Source organism: Xyrauchen texanus, chromosome 32, assembly GCF_025860055.1.
Source record: "Xyrauchen texanus isolate HMW12.3.18 chromosome 32, RBS_HiC_50CHRs, whole genome shotgun sequence".
NCBI lineage: Eukaryota > Metazoa > Chordata > Actinopteri > Cypriniformes > Catostomidae > Xyrauchen > Xyrauchen texanus.
In genome coordinates, this window is record NC_068307.1 from 26,331,850 (window position 1) to 26,349,503 (window position 17,654).

Here is a 17,654-nt window from a genome sequence, read left to right on the forward strand (position 1 = left end):
AAATCCCAGTAACTGAGCAGATTGTGAAATACTCAGACCGGCCCGTCTGGCACCAACAACCATGCCACGCTCAAAATTGCTTAAATCACCTTTCTTTCCCATTCTGACATTCAGTTTGGAGTTCAGGAGATTGTCTTGACCAGGACCACACCCCTAAATGCATTGAAGCAACTGCCATGTGATTGGTTGATTAGATAATTGCATTAATGAGAAACTGAACAGGTGTTCCTAATAATCCTTTAGGTGAGTGTATATATGTTCTCTAAAAACAAGTCTTAAGATATTCTGCTTCTCTATTATTTTGCATCTATAGTGAATGTATCTTCACTAAATATATATTATTTCATATATAATAAATCTATTATTTTGCATATTTAGTGAATGTATCTTCACTATATATATATATATATATATATATATATATATACACAATACAGCTTTACGTTTATTAGGGCCTGAGCACCGATGGTGCAAGGACCCTATTGTTCTTCTAGTCATTTATTAGTATTATTAGGGCCCAAGCTTTGAAATTGGGGAGCCCTATTGTTCTAAGGATTATTATTTGGATCACATTGATGTGACTATTGTGGGTCACAGTCATAGTGCCACCAACTGGCTGAAGTGTGTCACTTTTAACAGACTTTAAAATATCCCTATTATATTTTTCTGAATTGCTTAAAAAAAACTGGAATATGTCAAGACAGTGCAGATTTAAAATTGTGAAGGGATTATTGATATCTTAAATACTGTTGCCATGGCAATGCATTAAATGTCATCATTCCTTTTTGTGCATATTCACATGTTGTGAGGTATTTGGTAAGCTTGGTTTTTAAAGTTTATTGTTAAAAAAACTTTGTCTTAATTTGTATATAAATAAAATATAATAAAAATATCATCTGAAATGTTAAAATAATAGAAAACTTTTTCATAATGTGTATATGAGTGGCAATTACAAGAAATGTCCAATAGAGGGCATCCAACTCCATGAATGATTCTGGCCAAATTTCTGAAATCATCTGATAAAGATCTTGTGTTGCGCAAGGCAAGGAGCAAAGGAAAGCTTTCTTGGAAGAATCACAGCATTTTCTTGTTCCCAGACTTTGCGAATTCGACAAGAGAGAAATGTGATCAATTCAAGGAATGCAAGAAACTCAGATGGAAGGTCACTTTTGCACTGAAGTTTCCGGCCAAACTGAGAATAGATACTAAGTATAGGGTGCACAGGTTGGTTAGATCAGTTTTACTATCAGATATAATTAATAATTAATGTTTATTAATTATTAATTAATAATTAAATTAAATAATATAATTTAATTCGTTAAATTCTATCCTTGGTGCACCACTCTTTGACAAGAGAAAAATTAAAGTAAGTGACTGATCAAGTTTCATAAAATTCTACCCTTAAGATTGAGTATTTTGTTTGAGAATCAAAATAATCAAAAAGGGAAGAAGTTAGTCAAATTATTGCCATACGAATCCAACAGTAATCTGGTTACAGTTGGCTTCTAACAACAACAATTTAACAATACTGAAGTAATACAGGAGTTATTGAAGTGGCAGAGGCTGGCTTCAACACAATATTCAAACAAACAAACCAGGAGTACTTATTATAATATAAAAATATTTATTATAATCAAACAGTAATGAACACTGCATATAATAGATGAATATAACACAAAAACATAAAGTGGAAATTCTAACTAAATGGTGGAGCTATATGCTAGTGTATGTGTGTGTGTGTGTGTGTGTGTGTGTGTGTGTGTGTGTGTGTGTGTGTGTGTGTGTGTGTGTGTGTGTGTGTGTGTGTGTCTCGATTCGGTAACAAATACACCAAATGGCGGACTAAACTCCTCATGTGGAACTAGTTCAAAATGGAGGGCTAGGCCAGAAAGGGCGGAGCCAACGATTATTTGAAGGTGTAGGGAAAGAAAGATGGCTGGATCAGATCCAGCACAACAGAGCTAATACCACGTGTAGGTGATAATGAGGAACTGAACGAAACAGGCGGGAGCATTTGAAAAAACACCAGCCTGATTCGTACATAAACCGCAGTGCTGCTCGCTCCGTGAATTTCAGTGTGTGTGTGAGAGAGAGAGAGCGAACAAACAGGGGTTCATGCAATTTAACAGAGGATACACGCTGGTAACAGCGCAATTGAATCGTTAATACAGATCACTCAATAAAATAACATTTTCCCCAAATATGACGATCTCATAAATCCAAACAGCAATCAGCGATCGTAGTTAAATGAACAGTTGTAAACAAAACATCAAACGTTCAACGATCGTAGTTAACATACAAATGTAAACAAAACATCAAACATTCAGTGATCAAAAATATGATTTAGCTTTATAAGAAAAGTCACAGTTTCTAAACTAAATCTGCCCAGATATCAAGCCTTACTTGTGAAATCCTGTGTGATTTCAGCAGGGTCGTCTGTTGAATTCCTGTTGCATTGAGCGGTCAGGAGAAAACAATCTGGATTCGGTCCTTTATCTTGCGCTTGTCAGCGAGAAGACACGTCTCTGCGTGGTTTTTCGGGTCTGGTGATCGAGAGAAATGCGGGAGGTAGTCAACGTTGAGAGAAAACGATTGAGAAGGGAAGCTGGTTGCCTTTTCCGTTTTCTAAATAAGTTCACTGTTGTCTCGCAGTGAAGATGAAATGAACCCGTTGTACTAAGTACACTACACGACTGGAACAAAGTTATTCTTACTCTACCGTGGCCAAATGGTGAGGTTTAGAAAAACGTGGTCTCTCTTTGTCCAGAAGGAGGGAAATTCCTTTGTTAGATATTTCTCTTTAGAGCACAGCGAGGCTGTAGATGTAGCAGCAAGGCTGGATGCGGAGAGAGAGAAAAAATCAAATCGGACCGATAGATTTGTCAAGAAGATGACGTCATCGGTCATAGGCCGCTTTTGACCAAATACGTTTGAGATTGAGCCCATGGGCGGGACTTCCCGTTCGGCTGTGAAGCATTCAGGGAAACCGAGTTCACTGTCTCCCCTTCGATCATAAAACAAAGGGCCATGCTATTTCTGCTGCCATTTTTAGTGGGGCAAGGCCCTACATAAGGATGGCTGCAAAATATGTACATGCAAGTATTGTCTTTCATAAAGTTAATGGGGTGAGTAAACATTTGGTGATATTCATTTGGCCCCTGAGTGAATTGACTTACAGAGCATACAGTCGACAGTCTGAGGAAGCTGGGCACCATTTTGTTTCTTTTTGTGTTGTTCCACCTTGTGGCTGGAGTTTGTTTTGTGTAGTAATACTCCTTCAAGAAACTCTTGCATCATGGAGGATAGCTTTTGCGTTGATGTTTCCGGCCAAATTGAGAATAGATACAAAGGATGGCCGCAAATTGGCTGGAGTTTGTTTTGTGGAGTATTTTTTACAGGATATTGGAAGGATTTTGGCATCTGCTGCATTTATGAACATCCGGCTCACTGAACATTCGTTTGACTGTCCAAGGAAACGGAAAATATTTTTTTTTGTGTATGTGTGTGCTCGAGGCTGGAGCTTGTTTTGAGGAGGAACATACATTCAGAACAATTTTGTGAATTAATCTACACGCTCTTTGTGTTTATTTTGCCTATTGGCTGGAGTTTGTTTTATAGATTATTTTCTGTTATGTAATTCTGTCTCACAAATTTGTATAGAAACACCGGACTTGAGCAATCCAACGGCAAAGTTGTTGCAGGGACTCTCGTAGGCGTACATGGACCGTTTGAGTTTAGAGGGATGGATGCTGGTTGGCACAGTCGTGTGTGCATTAGTTAATGCGCAGGTTTTTCTTTTTTCTGTTTATTTGGTTCAGGGGGGAAGTTTGTAGTTTGATTGTTGCACTAATGGGGAATGTGGTCATTATAATTTTATTTTTGACACACAATCTATTTTTCTAATATGTCAAATTGTCAAATATGAGTGGATTGTTTTTCTCCACATGGAATGTGAATGGTTTGGGGCACCCCATAAAAGAAGGAAGGTTATTTATTTTCTTAAACACAAGATATATGGTATTGTTTTTCTTCAAGAAATGCATCTTTCTCTACAAGAAGCTGAACAATTTGGGAAGATATGTGGTGGGCATGTTTTCTTTAGTGGTGGCTCAAGTAAGAGCAGGGGAGTCTTTACATTGATAAGTAAAGATCGTCTAGGTTACGTATGTAACTCCGTTCCCCGATGGAGGGAACGAGACGTTGTGTCAGAGAAGCGACACTAGGGGTCTCTCTTGAGCACCGATATCCACCTCTGATCTATGAAAATAGGCCAATGAGAGTTGGCAGCCGGTATTTGCATGTCCCGCCCCCGGACATACGGGTATTTAAGCGGCGCAAATACGGGAGTTCATTCAGGATTTTTCTGAGGAGCCGGAAATGGTCCGGCCACAACAGTGGCTCGGCTCAGCGACATGGCGGGAAAGACACAACGTCTCGTTACCTCCATCGGGGAACGGAGATTACATACGTAACCTAGACGTTCCCCTTCTGTCGCTCTCTCCACGTTGTGTCAGAGAAGCGACACTAGGGGTCCACTTATAAAAGTGCCATGCGCTGAGCTGTGTACGTGAAATGCTGATACAGGAGCGAGCAGGTATTCTTACGTGCAGGACAACCAACTGTATCAGACTGCATGTACCCTTCCCCAATGCCCCATTCAAGCCATCAGAATCCTTTTCGTTACCCTGGAGGGGGGAACAAGGTGATGGCCGCCAACCTGGGAACGGGCCAAGCCTGGCTGGGCCTCTTTTCTCTCTATGTTTCTCGCGTAGAGCAACTACGGCCGGGGCCCTTACACGCATTGAGGGAAGGGGGTCTTAGCCCTTAACTGCCTAAGGGAGACACGGGGGTCCGCTCGTGAGGGGACAGTACCGTAGAATTACACACAGGGGGAGTCCGAGCAGGAGGCCTTACCTGTGGAGCACCTATTCCAGTACAGGGTAGCCTTCGGGTACCTGTAGTGGCTTGGGTCGGCGAGTTCCTCCGCTTTACTGCGGACCCAAAAGGGATAGGGAGGAGTCAACCAGCGACCCGAAGATGGGGTCTCCTGGGAACGGAGGCACACTATTTTACCTCGGCTGAGGGAAAGGGCGCTAGGCGCAAGCGATTCACCCGGTCAGAACGTCAGCGTGTTACTGAGTTCTACGGGCTCAACTGACTCAACACGGAGATTGTAAAACCTCGAGAAAGTGTTAGGTGTTGCCCACCCTGCTGCTCTGCAGATGTCTGCTAGGGATGTGCCCCTGGCCAGTGCCCATGAGGACGCAACACCCCTAGTGGAGTGAGCTCGGACCCGCAAGGGGGGGACACGGCCTGGGTGTGATAAGCCAATGAAATGGCGTCGACAAACCAGTGGGCAAGCCTCTGTTTGGAGACAGCATTCCCTTTCTGCTGTCCCCCGAAGCAGACAAAGAGCTGCTCAGAGCGTCTAGTGCTCTGCGTGCGGTCCAGATAGATACGCAAAGCACGTACTGGACACAGCAATGCAAGGGTTGGGTCTGCCTCCTCCCGGGGCAGCGCTTGCAGGTTCACTACCTGATCTCTGAAGGGTGTGGTAGGAACCTTGGACAAATAGCCCGGTCACGGTCTTAGGATCACGTATGTGTCTGCCGGACTGAACTCCAGGCAAGTGTGGCTAACAGAGAACGCTTGCAGGTCCCCGACCCTCTTGATGGAGGTGAGTACGATCAGCAGGGTGGTCTTGAGAGAGAGGGTCCTGCGTCTAGCTGAGTCTAGCGGCTCGAAGGGGGGTCTCTGGAGGCCCGAGAGGACGACAGAGAGATCCCAGGAGGGAAACAGGTTAGGCCGGGAGGGAGTCAGCCTCCGGGTACCTTTTAGGAACCTGACAATTAAGTCGTGCTTACCAAGAGACTTGCCGTCTACCGTGTCGTGGTGAGCCGCGATGGCGGCGACATACACCTTGAGGGTGGAGGGGGACAGCCTCCTCACCAGCCTCTCCTGTAGAAACACGAGCACGACCTAACCGCGCACTTCTGTGGGTCTTCGGGTCTGGAAGAACACCAGTCTGCGAACAGACGCCACTTTAGGGCGTAAAGATGCCTGGTAGAGGGGGCTCTGGCTTGGTTGATCGTATCTATGACGGTCGATGGTAGGCCGGCTAGATCTTCCGCATCCCGTCCAGGGGCCAGACGTGGAGGTTCCAGAGGTCTGGGTGCGGGTGCCAGAGCGTGCCCCGTCCCTGAGAAAGAAGGTCCTTCCTCAGGGGAATTCGCCAGGGAGGGGCTGTCGTGAGGAGCGTGAGGTCCGAGAACCAAGTCCGGGTGGGCCAGTAGGGGGCCACCAGAATGACTTGCTCTTCGTCCTCCCTGAACTTGCATAGCACCTGTGCAAGAAGGCTCACTGGGGGAAATGTGTACTTGCGCAGCCCCGTGGGCCAGCTGTGTGCCAACGCATCTGTCCCGAGGGGAGCCTCTGTCCGACAAAGGAAATAGCTGTTTTATTGAGAATTTGGGTACGGCAAATGAAAAAACACAGGATTCTCCTCCCCAGGACGCCCTTGGCGAGCAGACGGGGCATGGGCCGTGGCGGCAGGCTTGCGGCGAGGCATGATGTGAGAAATGGCCTCCGTCTGTTTCTTCACCATGGAGAACTGCTGGGCGAAGTCCTCGACGGTGTCGCCGAAGAGGCCAAACTGGGAGACGGGCGTTGAGGAAGCGAGTCTTGTCAGCTTCACGCATCTCGACCATGTTCAGCCATAGTTGACGTTCCTGGACCACCAGTGTGGCCATCGCCTGCCGAGCGCCTGCGCTGTGACCTTCGTCGCTCTCAGGGTGCGGTCGGTCGCTGAGCACAGTTCCTGCAGCGTGTCGGGATCAGGGCCACCCCCATGCATGTTGCGTAGTGCCTTGGCTTGGTGGACCTGCAGGAGAGCCATGGCATTCAGGGCGGAAGCGTCGCATCTGGTGGCGCTGTATGCCTTCGCTGTCAGCGAGGATGTTGCTCTACAGGTCCGGGAAGGGAGTACAGGGTGGCACCGCCAGGTGGTAGGGCTTCCGGGGCATAGATGGAGCGCAACTGCCCTATCCATCTGGGGAATCGCCGTGTACCTGTGGCGCGCTGCGCTGTTGAGTGTGGCGAGGGCAGATGAGCAGGTGGCGGTGTGACGAGTGAAGAGGGGTGCTCTCCACGAAGACGTCAGCTCATCATGCACCTCCGGGAAAAACAGGACCGGGGGGGCGAGGCTGTGAGCGGCGCCCAGACCCCAGGAACCAGTCGTCCAGCCGTGATGGTTGTGGGGAGGATGGAAGGTTCCAGTCCAAGCTCACGCTGTTGGCTGCCCGAGAAAGCATGTCGGTCATCTGTGCGTCGGCCTCAGCCTGGGTGTGCAGGCCCAAAATCGCCAGCCCAGGGGAGTCCTCAGCATCAGATACCACGCCCTCCAATGCCGCGGTGAGCTCATCTGCTTCCATCGCAAGAGGGTCGGGCACGGACGGGAATCAACGAGCGTGCTGGGGTGCGGGTGGTCCGAGGGGGCGTACCCGGCGGAGCTGCACCTGCTGCCATCCCCAAATCGCCTCCATCACCAGCCGCATCGTCCTCAATCCCATGGGAAGAAGGAGCAACGCGGGGGGCGGCTGGAGTGGCTTGCGTATGGTTGTAAGCAAGCCGCGACTGCAACGTTGTCATGGTCATGTTCTTGCAGTGAACCATCCACAAACGCAGCCTCGGTGTGATCGCTACCCAGACACACGAGACAACACCTGTGGCCGTCTGAAGCGGAGCGCACTCTACCGCATCCAGAAACAACACAGGGGCGGAAAGGCATCTTTATAAAGATGCGTCCTTAAAAGGACGTTCAATGCCACTGTGTTTTGCTCTTTTAGAGGAAATTACTCTTTTAAATAAAATCACTCTTTTATGAAAAAAGGACTCGTGAGAGTTCTTTTTATGATCTGCACTGTCGAAGCGCCCAGGGGCAGGAATGCACAGCCGTGCAAACAGGAGAAAGCCGCTGTTGTGCGCCGTGGAATCCAACAGCATTCAGCAGAGCAATGACAGGAACTCGGTGTGTAACACGCAGCAATTGCAGACACGACCATCAGCTCCGAAGAAATTTTCTGAATGGACTCCCGTATTTGCGCCGCTTAAATACCCGTATGTCCGGGGGCGGGACATGCAAATACCGGCTGCCAACTCTCATTGGCCTTTTTTCATAGATCAGAGGTGGATATCGGCGCTCAAGAGAGACCCCTAGTGTCGCTTCTCTGACACAACGTGGAGAGAGCAACAGAAGGGGAACTACAATTTAAATGTCTCAAACATATTAAAGATAAATTAGGAAGAGTCATTATTGTTTTAGCAGAAATTCAAGGGCAAAGGTTGATATTGGCTAATATTTCCGCACCTAACTCTGATGATCAGGGATTTTTTTTATAGATCTTGAAGGGATGTTGCAAACTGATGGCACCCCTAATGGTATAATATTGGGAGGAGATTTTAATATTTTGATGGATTCAGTCCTTGATTATAGTGAAGCAAAAGTGTGTAAGCCCCCTAGAGCAACACTGACGCTCCACAGGATGTGTAAAATCTTGGTCTTACAGATATTTGGAGACTTTTAAACCCATCTGGTTTAGATTATACATTTTATTCATCAGTCTATAAGATTTATTCTAGAATATAATTTTGCTTGATATCTAAGTACCTCATTTCATCTGTTGTTGATTGCTCAACTGGAAACATTTTAGTCTCAAATCACACCCTGGTTTTTTTAGAAGTGTCATCTCACTTGATATGGTAGAATGGCATTATCTTTTTAAGGTTATGAAATGTATGGATTTGGAAGTATGTTTATTGGATGGATTAAGTTTCTTTATAGACACCCGGTAGCGGCAGTAAAAATGGATTCATTTCAGTTTATTTTACTCTGGATAGGGGCACCTGGTAGGGTTGCTTCATTACATTTATCTATGAATGGGAAGGTTAATGTTATTAAAATGAATTGTATTCCAAAATTAAACTACCTGCTACAGTCTCTCCCTGTAGATGTCCCCCTCTCTTATTTCAAGCAATTTGAGAGCATAGCGAAGTCCATCATTTGGAATTGTAAACGTCCTAGATTACATTTCAACAAATTACATAGGCCGATTGATAAAGGTGGACTAGGCCTTCCCAAAATTTTGTTTTATTATTATGCATTCGATCTTAGACATTTGGCTCGTTGGTCACTTCCACCTGAGAGAGCCCCTCCCTGGTTTTGCATTGAACAGGAAGTTCTTCCCCTATTTGCCCCTATTTGTCATTCATCAAACCTTTCTATTAAACTAACCGGAGTAGTTAAGTCACACCCCATTATCTCACATTTGCACTCGGTATGGACAAAATTGTCCAGAGTGTTTAATTCAGACATTTATTTAAATGTTGCCTTGAGCATATGGATGAACCCAAAATTATGAATTAATAAGTCCCCTTTCTGTTGGTCAGAGTGGATTGTGAGGGAGGATAATATGCTCAGTGACCTATATGAGAGTGGAGTGTTGAGATCTTTTGAAAATTTGGTTCAACATTTTAGGATTCCCAGATCTCAGTTCTTTAGGTATATACAGCTGCGCTATCTACTCTATACTGTTTTTGGGAGTAGCATGCACCTCCCTAAAGCGTCAGATACTCTGGAAGTGGTGATTACTGCCACCCACCTGCTGGCGATGCCAATCAGAAGACACAAACCATGTTTTTTGGGAGTGTGTAAAGATTCAAGAATTTTGGTTGAGAGTACATTATTTTATTTGTGATGAGTTGGCTATTTGGGTTTAATTTTGCCCCAGGCTCTGTGTTCTAGGCGATGGGATGGTCATTGATGTAGGGGATGGGTTCTTGAATAGTTGGGTCCTGGCTGATGTCATGATCGGAATGCAGGTCATCCTTAGGGGACGGAAATCAGCTGGAGCACCCTCGTTTCTGGAGTGGTGTGCGGAGTTGGGCAGGCTGGTGGCTTTTGAGGGGATGGTTTGTAGAAGGTTGGGCAACATGGTTTAATACAAAATTATTTAATAAAAAATGGGGTAGGTATTTGGAATTTGTGTGGGTCTCACAAGGGGAGATGGGTAACATTGAATGCGTGTGTACATTCTTATTGTTATTTTTTCTTATTTTTTATTGTGTTACAGTCACAATCTGGAATCATGTGACTGTAACACATGATTCCAGATTGTTTTTCACCTGGCAAAGTTTCAGTGCTCAATAAACAGTGAATCGGTGAGCCAAAGTTTTTCCCTGTTTGCTCTGGTGTGCAGACAATAATTACACAAGTTAAATGCAGAATAATTTCAAATCAGAGCATTCCAAAGAAGTCCTATAATCCATAGGTTCACTAGCTCATGGAAAGAGAACCTGCCCGTGCAGAATTACACATTTTCCATTCATTAAGATTGGCCTACCATGTTGCAGGCAGTGACAGATTATTTTTGTTCGACTTTAATGTGATTTTATAATTTGAAGATCTAGGTAGGTATTGTGCTATTTAGGCTCATAGCTCACTGAGCGCTAAACGTTCCAGTGCAGACATGTTGGTGCCTGCGGTGGGTCTGGCTGCAAACTTCCTCCACTGAATTTCGGAGCCAGAGGGCTAGGGAGGAAGGACACCCAGGGTCTGTGACTTGTGGACTTGACTGGGGGAGTAGAGCGCACGTCTTCACCTCAGGAGAGGGGAAAGGTGTTCTGTGCAAGCGATACACCTGGCCAGCTGTACCATATTATCGAATTCTACATGTTCGGACCTGTCAAATCACGTGACTAGACCGGCTCAACCCAGAGATTGTAAAATCTCGCAAAGGTATTGGGTGTTGCCCAGCCTGCCACTCTGCAGATGTCTGTTAGAGAAGTGCCATTGGCCAGTGCCAACAAGGATGCCACACTCCTTGTAGAGTGTGCTCGAACCTGCAATAAGGTGAGCACGGGCTGGGTCTGGTAGGCTATGCAATGGTGTCCATGTTCCAGTGGGCAAGCCTCTGTTTGGAGACAGCGTTCCTTTTCTGTGGTCCACCAAAGCAGATAAAGAGCTGCTCAGAGTTACTAAAGCTCTGTGTGCGATAAAATAGGTGTGCAAAGCACGCACCGGACACAGCAACGCTAAGGCTGGGTCTGCCTCCTCCCTGGGCAGCGCTTGCAAGTTCACTACCTGCTGTGTAGCCCGGTTGGGGTCTCAGGATGATTTGAGAGTCTGCCGGACCGATTTCCAGGCAAGTGTCGCTGACAGAGAATGCTCGCAGGTCCCCAATCCTCTTGATGGAAGTGAGCGTGATCAGGAGGGCCATCTTCAAGGAGGTCCTTTATTTTGACTGATTCTAGCAGCAAACGGGGCTCTCTGAAGGTCAAAGAGGACAACGAAGAGATCCCATGAGGGGAATAGGCATGGCCTAGGAGGGTTCAGTCTTTGGATGTCTCTAAGGAAACTGATGATCAGGTTGTGCTTCCCTAATGACTTACCATCCACTGCATCATGTGTGAGCTGTTATGGCAGCTACATAAACCTTCAAGGTGGAGGGTGACAGCCACTCCTCCAGCCTCTTCTGCAGGAAAGAGAGAACTGACCCGACTGCGCACCTCTGTGGTCTTCAGATCGGGAAGAACACCAACTTGCAAATAAACGCCACTTTAGGGCATAAAGATGCCTGGTAGAGGGAGCTCTGGCTTGAGTGATCATGTCTATGACTACTGGTGGTAGACAATTTAGATCTTTCACATCCCATCCAAGGGCCAGACGTGGAGGTTCCAGAGGTCTGGGCGCAGATGCCAGAGGATGCACTGTCCCTGAGAAAGAAGGTCATTCCTCAGGGGAATTTGCCAGGGAGGTGCTATTGCGAGGAGCGTGAGATCCAGTAACCAAGTATGAGTTAGGGTTAGGGTTAAGGCACAGGACTTATACAAGTAGGCTCACTGGGGGAAATGCATATTTGCACAACCCCCAGGGCCAGCTGTGTGCCAGCGCATCTGTGCCGAGGGGAACTTCTATCAGAGAGTACCAGAGCAGGCAGTGGGTGGAATCTTGGGAGGCAAACAGATCTACATGTGCTCTACCGAACCAAGCCCAAATCAGCTGGATCACCTGAGGGTGGAGTCTGCACTCTGTGCAGAGCATTACCTGAGCATTCATGACAGCGTGTCCGCTCTGGTGTTTAGGTTGCCCGGGATATGAGTGGCGTAAGGCGACGTGCTGCTGACTCCAAAGTTGGAGATGGTGGGCGAGTTGAGAAATGCGACGAGAGCGAACGCCACCCTGGTGATTTATATACTTTACTGTCACTATGTTGTCTGAGTGAATCAATATGTGCCTGCCACGGATCAATGGCAGAAATCTGCGCAGGGCAAGAAATACAGCCAACAACACTAGGCAGTTGATGTGCCAACCTAGCCGGAGCCCTATCCAGGAGACGTGACCGTTGCTGAGGATGCCATATGCTCCAGGAGCCTCTGAAATTGTTTCAGTGGAACCGCTGTGCACGGTCTGAACGTACTCAGGCAGTTCAGCATCGAACGTGCCCGCTCGCTTGTGAGGTGTGCTGTCATTGAGACTGAGTCTAACTTCACTTTTTTTTCGGTTTTGGGTAGTACATGGTGTCCTCCATGTCTTTGTCAGCTCATCGTGCACCTCCAGGAAGAAAGGAACTGAGGGTGCCCAGGATCGTCTAGCGGCGAGGGCTGAGGGGAGGATGGATAGTTCCAGTCCACCCCAACACTTGCAGCGGCCCAGGCAAGCATAGTGGACAGCTTGGCGTCGGCCTTAGATTGGGCCGGTACACCCGAAGGCACCAGCCTAGTCGAGTCCTCAGCATCGGAGTACGCCAAGACGCTCTCCGGTGCAGCGGGGAAAATATTATCCAGCTCTGGGGCTCCGAAAGAGACAGCAGACTGGCCGTAAGGCGAGCCAGACGGGGATAGACAAGCGTGCTGGTTAATGGGTTGTCCGCTGAGATTTTTACTGGTGAAACCGTGCCCGTTGAACACCCAAAATCACATTCAGCGCCAGTGGGGGGCAGCTAGAGTGGCTCATACTGGTCACTGGAAGTTCAACATTTCACCTCATGGCAAAGAACTCTCTGAGGATCTGAAAAAAATAATTTTTGCTCTACATAAAGATGGCCTAGGTTATAAGAAGATTGCCAAAACCCTGACACTGAGCTGCAGCACGGTGGCCAAGACCATACAGCGGTTTAACAGGACAGGTTCCACTCAGAACAGGCCTCGCCATGGTCGACCAAAGAAGTTGAGTGCACGTGCAGTGTCATATCCAGAGGCTGTCTTTGGGAAATAGACTTATGAGTGCTGCAAGCATTGCTGCTCGTTGAAGGGGTGGGGGGTCAGCCTGTCAGTGCTCAGACCATACGCCGCACACTGCATCAAATTGGTCTGCATGGCTGTCATCCCAGAATGAAGCCTCTTCTGAAGGTGATGCACAAGAAAGTCCAACATGTACTGTGACATACTGAAGCAGAGCATGATCCCCTCCCTTCAGAGACTGGGCCGCAGGGCAGTGTTCCTGCATGATAACGATCCCAAACACAACATTAAGATGACCACTGCCTTGCTAAAGAAGCTGAGGTTGAAGGTGATGGACTGGCCAAGCATGTCTCCATACTAAACCCTACTGAGCATCTGTAGGGCATCCTCAAACGGAAGTGGAGGAGCACAAGGTCTCTAACATCCACCAGCTCCGTGATGTCATCATGGAGGAGTGGAAGAGGACTCCAGTGGCAACCTGTGAAGCTCTGGTGAACTCCATGCCCAGTGCTGGATAATAATGGTGGCCAAACAATATATTTACACTTTGAACCCAATTTGGACATTTTCACTTAGGCGTGTACTCACTTTTGTTGCAGGCGGTTTAGACATTAATGGCTGTGTGTTGAGTTACTTTGAGGGGACAGCAAATTTACACTATTGTACAAGCTATACACTCACTACTTTACATTGTAGCAAAGTGTCATTTCTTCAGTGTTTTCACATTAATAGATATATGTGGCAGGGCGGAGGGCGGGGCCGGGTCGTGATCATACACGCCCGGTCCCTTATCAGGCTAATTAAGCCTTGGAGAGGGATAAAGGGCAGTGGCAGACGGTGGTGCGACGAGAGAGAGATAGTTTACAGACATGTCTGTCATGTGTGTTTGTGTCCTTGTTTTAAGTTTCTCATTAAAATATTATTTATATCGTCAAGCCGGTTCTCGCCTCCTCCTTTCTATTGATGACTTTACAATATAATCAAATATTTACAAAAAAGTGAGGGGTGTACTCACTTTTGTGAGATACTGTATTTTCATATTAGTTTATGTCAGTTAAGTTATTTAGAGCTTCAGATTTTGTTTCCAATGTCAGACACTTTTGTGGCAATTATGATTTAGACTTGATTTATGTTGAATCCTTAAATAGGTTTGACAGAAATATTTGTGTGCCTTGTATCATATCAGTTGAAATTTGTGTATCATTACATGCCTAATATATACATTTATATGTGTGTGTGTGTGTGTGTGTATATGTTTATAATTAATAATTATATTTATTATTTATAAATTAATTAATCGTCATAGTATGTCATTGTGGCAGCGAGGGCGTGGTCAAGCGTCCGCCCCGAGAGAGAAAGAGCGACAGGGTAGAAGGATTGGGAATGAAACGGGGGAAAACACAGGGGGAGGAGAGAGAGGGTAGGCAGGCTCCTCCGCCCTCGGGATCGTGCCATATGGTCCTCCGCAAGCCGGACTGCTTCCTCCAGCGACGCCGGGCGGTGGCACTGGGCCTACTCTGCCATTCTTCTTGTCAGACGTTGTGTAAACTGTTCCAGAACCACCTGGTCAATCAATCCCTCATTGTCGCAGATCCCCTCTAGCAGCCATCTCTGGTAGGCGTCTCGGAGCCACTGGGCTTAGGCAAAAGGCGGGCGGATTTCTCCAACTTCATGCTCCGGAAGTGTTAGCGGTTCCCTTCCAGGACTACCGTTGTAGGATGGCCTTTTTTAAGTCTACATAAGCCAGGAGGCTCGTTGCCGGCATTTTTTGGGCCGCGAGCTGGGCTTCCCTGGACATCAGTGGGATGAATAAGTTTGCTCAAATAAGTCCAGAAAGGCTTCTGGATCGTCCACCGCCCCCATCTTCTGTAACGCGGATGGGGGCAAAGAGGAGCTGGAATCCGGCATCGCGGATGGGGCCTGGGCGTCCTCCTGGCTGAGGAGGCTCCAGATTGCATACCAGTCCTCTGCTTGAGCCCGTAGGATCTAAAAAAAAAACGGCGATCTTGGTCTTGCCGGAGCTCAAGCAGGGTCTGATGGTGGTTTTGATGTAACTCAGCGAGGGACTGGAGGACCCCCGCCAACTGGGTGGACTCTACGGGGCGCCTTCCTTCCATCACCTTGTATAATCATCCCGGGTTTCGGCACCAGTGTAAAGGATCTCACGTACAACAGTGGACAACAGGTTCCTTCAACTCAAGTGAGTAGTCTTTTATTTGGCTTTCACAGTAGATGACAGCTTCAACATAACAAATAAGGTAAACAAAATAATTCTTCAGGTTCCCAGAACTCTCTCAGACCCAGACTGATTCAGATTCTCTCTCTCTGTCAGTCTACTGGCTATGTGGCTCTTTTATGCCACTCTCCCCGTCTTCACTGTAATCAGAAACAGGTGTTAGGCATGATCTTGCTCAGGTGTAAGCACCCTTACCGCTCTTTCTGTCTCCAGGCGGACACTAGACCACGCCCCCGCTGCCACAGTAATCTGTTAGTTTTACAGCCCTACTGAAAACATCAAATATATCAGTAAAGATACAGAACAGATTAAAGACAGAATGATAGAATATAATTTTTAATATCTATACTGTGGGTACATATTCAGTTTATGTAAAAAAAAATAATTATCATTTGTCAAACATGACGAAGCATATACATTTACCAACCCTATAAGAGATAGCTTTAATGACCAAATATTTGTTTTGTTTACTTTAAGTTGTACAGTAAAAAAATAGAAAAACAAAGAATGACTTAAAAATTGTGTGAAAATTAACACTGACAAGGCACAATTAGCCTGTTTTGCATAAAAATGTTTGTGCTGAAAAGAATGTCAGTGACTTAATTTTAAATGTGGTGCAGCAATATATCAGCACTTACAGCACCTGGTTAAACTCAATTATGGGTGATTAGTGAAAAAGACACAGGTTTTTGTTTTTTGTTTTTACACTGAAAAGCCACATGCAAACTGTTGCAATTGTTTTGTGAATTTGTCTCAAGGGGTTTTAAATTTAATGTAACTTGGCCTTTTTTCCGTATTAGTCCATGAACTTGTGTTGCTTATAACAGTAAAGTTTGGCTTTAAAATAAAACCTGTAATTGTTTATTTAAGTTGTAGAAAGCAGTATGTGGTGTCAATGCTGTCTAGAGTATTACATCATACAGATGCTTTAATTGTGTTGAGTTGGGTCTAGGTCAGGGCCGCCTTTGCTGCCAGTGCTGGCCTGCTAATATTGACATTTTTTCCATTACTTACTGCTCCACTAACTGTATCACCAGGCACCCATGTGATGGAGGGTTCGGGTCGGATGGTGGTCATGGCTGTAGGTGTGAACTCCCAGACCGGGATCATCTTCACCCTGCTCGGTGCTGGGGGAGAGGAGGAGGAGAAGAAAGAGAAGAAAGGTGTGTAACTAAAAGTAATCCTGGCAAAACTTAAACAACATCCAAGTTTAAGACTTTGGTGTTTACACCTGGCATTTCTGTTTGATTTTAAACATGTTCTCCTACATACTAATTTAGTTGATAAAAGACTATAGCTTTTATCAACTTTCTTATGCTTTCATTTGAACATCTGTTAAATGTCAAAAGCAGTATACTGGGATGGTAAAAGAACAAAAAACGGCAATGTAATATGTACTAAAAATGAAAACATTTAAATCTCTATCAATTTTATTTATTAAATTTTTTTTTATACAAAGTTTGGATAATATAGAAAATCAGCTTGTTTACCATCAATATCATCTTTACCCTGCAAAGACAACTCAGAAGTAGCATGTTTATCATGACTATTTGGAGCTAGAACAATAATTAAAATTTATTAATTAGAATTTTTGGTTTTAGTGGAATTAACTGTAAAATTTCCAATCATTGAATTTCAGGTTTAAGGTTGTGCAAGAAAATAACTTATAGTCTGGTCTGCACTTATATAGCGCTTTTTCTAACCTCAGAGGTTACCAAAGCGCTTTACACTGTGTCCCAATCACCCATTCACACACACATTCATACACCAATGGCGGCAGAGCTGCCATGCAAGGCGCAGTGCCTGACATTTGAGGATGTTCAGTGTCTTGCCCAAGGACACTTCGGCATGTGTAGTCGTGTGGGCCGGGAATCGAACCGCCAACCCTGCAATTAGCAGCCAACCCACTCTACCACCTGAGCCACAGCCGCCCCAACTTAGCTAAGTATAACTATTAATATTGCTCATAACAAACCCTAAACTTAACACAGCACTGTTTGTGGCATGGACATTAATGATACTTCAAATTGTTTGGATTGTTGAGGAGAGATTAACTATTTATTTTCTAAGTGATTGGGCTATTTTAGATGATGAAAAGGGTGAAAAAATCCTATAGACTTACACTGAAGGGGGGACATACATTAAGCCATATCTAAAGTCCAGAACATCATCATCATGTGGG

General features: G+C 45.8%; 1 protein-coding gene across 8 annotated transcripts in view; it reads left to right on the forward strand.

Annotated features, from left to right (window-relative positions):
* Positions 1–17,654, forward strand: part of LOC127625692 (plasma membrane calcium-transporting ATPase 2) — a 401,637-nt gene that overhangs the window by 244,168 nt on the left and 139,815 nt on the right. For all 8 annotated transcript variants that reach the window (XM_052101030.1, XM_052101033.1, XM_052101034.1 and 5 more), the window contains one exon: positions 16,510–16,635. In XM_052101030.1, the coding sequence (XP_051956990.1) occupies positions 16,510–16,635 (126 nt within the window). The remainder of the gene's footprint in view (positions 1–16,509; positions 16,636–17,654) is intronic.